Source organism: Meles meles, chromosome 5 (assembly GCF_922984935.1).
Source record: "Meles meles chromosome 5, mMelMel3.1 paternal haplotype, whole genome shotgun sequence".
NCBI lineage: Eukaryota > Metazoa > Chordata > Mammalia > Carnivora > Mustelidae > Meles > Meles meles.
The window spans coordinates 68932074-68935966 of record NC_060070.1 but is presented as its reverse complement, the minus strand read 5'-3'; the positions used below and the strand labels follow the sequence as shown (position 1 = coordinate 68935966).

Below are 3893 nucleotides of genomic sequence, written 5' to 3'. Positions count from 1 at the left end.
CAGGCAGGAGGGAGTTGATCGCTGTCTGGATTTTAATTGGTGTTTTAATTGTGGGGAAGTGAGGACAGGGAGATGCTTGTGAAATTTGTGTTTGGAAGGCCCAGAAAGAGCAAAAGGATTTGGTCATTTTCCTGAAATCCTCACTAACCTCTTAAGAGGGAAAGCGGGCCTTAGGAGATGGCCCAGGAGAGGGGCTGTGAGTGGGGCGCTCTCCTCCTGGGCTAAAGTGGAAGGTGACTGGTATTTGCGTGTTGCAGTTGAGAGGATTTACATTACAAGTTGGAAATCAGGGTCGCTGCCTAAGAGTTTCCCTCCGGTTGTGAAAGGGGTCTAAGAGTCCTCTGGGGCCTACGAGGCCCCTCCCCTGGGCTACAAGGATCCGCCTCTCTATTCCCCAGATAAATTCCTAGTGTCCACCAAATTCCTCAGCGCTCTCTCACACTCCTCTGCGGCCACGACTCCGGGGGTGGGGAAACACAGCCGGGTTCCTCCCCGCAGAAGCCCTCTCGGTTCCTTCTCACAGCTCTGCGAAGGGGAAAGGGGGGTGAGACTCAACCAGACCCCAACTCCAGTTCCCAACACGAAGTGGCTGCTCCACATTCCACACCCGGGGCCCACTGGCTTGGGGCTCGCTCTCGCGCTCTCTCTCTCTCTCTCCTCCTCTCTCTCTCTCTCTCTCATCCTCTCCCCCAAACATGTCCACCGGCTCCCTCAGCGATGTGGAGGATCTTCAAGAGGTGGAGATGCTGGACTGTGACGGGCTGAAAATGGACTCGAGCAAAGAGTTTGTGACTTCCAACGAGAGCACCGAGGAGAGCTCCAACTGCGAGGCGGGGTCTCCCCAGAAAGGCCGCGGAGGCCTGGGCAAGAGGAGGAAGGCGCCCACCAAGAAGAGCCCCTTGAGCGGCGTCAGCCAGGAGGGGAAGCAGGTCCAGCGCAACGCGGCCAACGCGCGCGAGCGGGCCCGGATGCGGGTGCTGAGCAAGGCCTTCTCCAGGCTCAAGACCACCCTGCCCTGGGTGCCCCCGGATACCAAGCTCTCCAAGCTGGACACGCTCAGGCTGGCATCCAGCTACATCGCGCACTTGAGGCAGATCCTGGCTAACGACAAGTACGAGAACGGTTACATTCACCCGGTCAACCTGGTAAGTCCGCGGGTGCCGCTGCGGCTACCCAAATGCCACCGCCCCAGCGCGCCCGCAGCCCGGTGTGCCCGGTGAGTGTGCGCTCACCTCTGCCGCCCCCAGCCCGGCGCGCCCCTGGGGACCTTTGCATGAGATCCCACGCGGCCCTCGCTCGCTGCCCTGCAAGCAGCCGGAGCAGGGATGATTTATGCAAGTGTTTGACGTGGCAGCCCAATTAAGAGTTTGCAAGTGTATTGAGCTGGCAAAGAGGAGGGATCCCCGAAGCCGCGCCAGCGCCGTCAGGGCTGGTGTGGGACGGGGAGCACCGACCAGCTGCTGCGCGCCCAGAAGGCATTTTATTAATCTCTTTATTCTTCTTTGAGCTGAAAACTTGGTTTTTTTCTTTCTCATTTTTTGTACGTAAAAACACCCAACTCTGCTTCTTTCCCAAGTATATTTAGGACCATAGATTCAGACAAATTCGTGCCCGAAAAATTGTCATGTAAGTTCCCAAATACTTAAATATTCGGCTCTTCTCTTATAGGTAAATTCCCAGAAGTTCTAACAAGTATCAGCATAATCAGTAAATTCTCACAGATATTAGTGTAATAAATGATACTAGACTATAATAAATAATATTAAAATAGGTTACTCTCATGGAAGGTTTAAAAACGTGTTACATTTTATCTTAAAAAGTATGCCTATTCAGCCTGTCTTTTAAAATTTAAAAAAAAAAAAGTAATACTCATTGAGGCGAATTTTCTTTCAAATATATTTTGCTGTATAAGAAGTATAGGTTAATTCCTTTTTAAATTTGATTTAATTTTAAGACTTCCAGGCTCTAAAGAAAAACAAGGACCACAACTTACTAGCACTTTTGTTTATATATGATAAGAATGAGAGGTTTTCCTCTTAAAAGTCGTCTTATCGGCCAGCACTAGTGGGAGAGGTTTGAAGCTTTGAATTGTCTTCTCACTGAATTGGTTTCAGGAATTGGGGGGGAGGGGATCCAAAACGACATTTTGTCCTGGTAAATATTTCTCCCTCTAATTGAAAGTTTATTCTTTTTCGAAAAAAAGATGAGTAAATAGCTTTTAGAAATCTGGAACTAAAATGAAAGTAATCACTTCATTTACAGTTGCTGCTTCGCTGGTCTTTGAATAAAGAAACGTAAGTGAGCTTTATTCTAAAACACCTCGGAAAGGAGAAAAGGCAATGCTCGCTTAGCCCAGTAGAAAGATGATCTTAAATAAAATATGAGTGTATATTATTTTATTAGCATTACCCCCCCCCCTTGAGAGCCACTGATTAAATTAGGAAGTGTGTTCAAAAGCCCGGTTTTGTGAAGGAGGAAATGAAAGCTGGCAGTAGAAAAATAGACGGGGAGGATAGCAAGAGGGCCGGGAAACCTGGCCAGCGCCCCAGAAGATGGACCCGAAGGCACTTCGCCTGGAACCTGGTGTCCACTTGGTACGGGGTCCTTCTCGACTTCCCTGCTTAGGCTCACCGGGACAGCTGCCTCCAGACTGTGCCACGGTCCCAGCACCTTTGGGCTTTCCAAGGACTTGTTCTTTTCGGTTTCTCTTACAACTAGGATGAACCCCTTTGCTCTGTCACCCCGAGCTATGGCTCCAACGCTTTTCATTATCCCGGCACGGGCGCACTAGAACACCTATCAAATTGCAGCGATAACGGGTCTCTCCAACTCACTGCCTGCCCCCAACTCGCCTTCTCCTTTGGTCTCAGGCTCGGAGCCCACCCTACTCCTCCTCCAAGGCCACTTACCTCCTCCACCCTCTTTTCTCCTGCAGACGTGGCCCTTTATGGTGGCCGGGAAACCCGAGAGTGACCTGAAAGAAGTGGTGACCGCGAGCCGCTTATGTGGAACCACAGCGTCTTGACCCTGGAGGTGCGAGTCTGGGAAAGGCGCGCTCCCAGGGGGGAGCGGGCCCCGGGAAGGCGACCCCTGCCCTCCCTGCTCTCTGTCTGTGCTTCCCCCTCGCAACGCTCCTCTCCCTGTCCGCCCCCACCCCCGCAAGAACACTTTACAGCGACGAGGAGATTCGTTTCCAGACCTGAGGAGATCAATTGTACTTACAAAGATTCCCATCTATTTAACTTTATTAACTTCTACCGTGAATGACTCTGCGAGCCTTGCTGGTCCAAGTGCAATATGTAATTATAAATATATAAATAGATAATAAGAGCCTATCAACGTGTATCTTTTGTACAATATGTTGTAAAATGTAGATCATAGAATAGCTGACTTTGACAGTCACATTTATTAAGTAATTCACTTAAAGATATATATATTTTTTCAAACAAGTTTTGCTACTTTCGAAAATAAATCTTTCTTTATATTGCTAAAAGCCCTGACATTGGTGTGATTTTTACAAAATATAGATAGATAGGTAGAGAGATAGATACCTTAGAAAAGTGGGAGACTATGGGGAAGCCTGATAATACAAGTAATTTGTTTGAACCTCAATCTAGACTTCTAAAAATGGAAAAGATTAAACACAATTTCCACTGGGAAGGTGCAGCTCACATTTTGCACTGAAACCTCAAAAAGAAACTAGGGGCTCAGGTTTGCAGGTTACTTTTAAGACAATTATAAATAATGTAACCGTGAACCAAAAAAAAGTTGGGGGATAATGTTACTAACAGTTACACGATTCAAGGGCAAAACACACAAAAAGGAAAATCCGATTTTCAAGTATTTCGCAGTATAATTGATGACAGGAGCAGGAAGATAAATTTCACTTTTTG

At 48.1% G+C, this 3893-nt stretch overlaps 1 protein-coding gene across 1 annotated transcript; it reads left to right on the top strand.

Moving 5' to 3' along the window:
* Positions 1-433: 433 nt before the first annotated feature.
* On the top strand, positions 434-3483 carry TCF21 (transcription factor 21). Its single transcript, XM_046005656.1, has 2 exons — positions 434-1145; positions 2936-3483. The coding sequence occupies exons 1-2, from the start codon at positions 696-698 to the stop codon at positions 3023-3025; spliced, it is 540 nt and encodes a 179-aa protein (XP_045861612.1). The 5' UTR covers positions 434-695; the 3' UTR covers positions 3026-3483.
* The last annotated feature ends 410 nt before the right edge of the window (positions 3484-3893 follow it).

Excerpts from the sequence above, each read along its gene's own strand:
- TCF21 (XM_046005656.1), top strand. The coding sequence starts at position 696 with ATGTCCACCGGCTCCCTCAGCGATGTGGAGGATCTTCAAGAGGTGGAG. Across the intron at positions 1,146-2,935 it reads ACATTCACCCGGTCAACCTG|ACGTGGCCCTTTATGGTGGC; the intron begins GTAAGTCCGCGG and ends TTTCTCCTGCAG.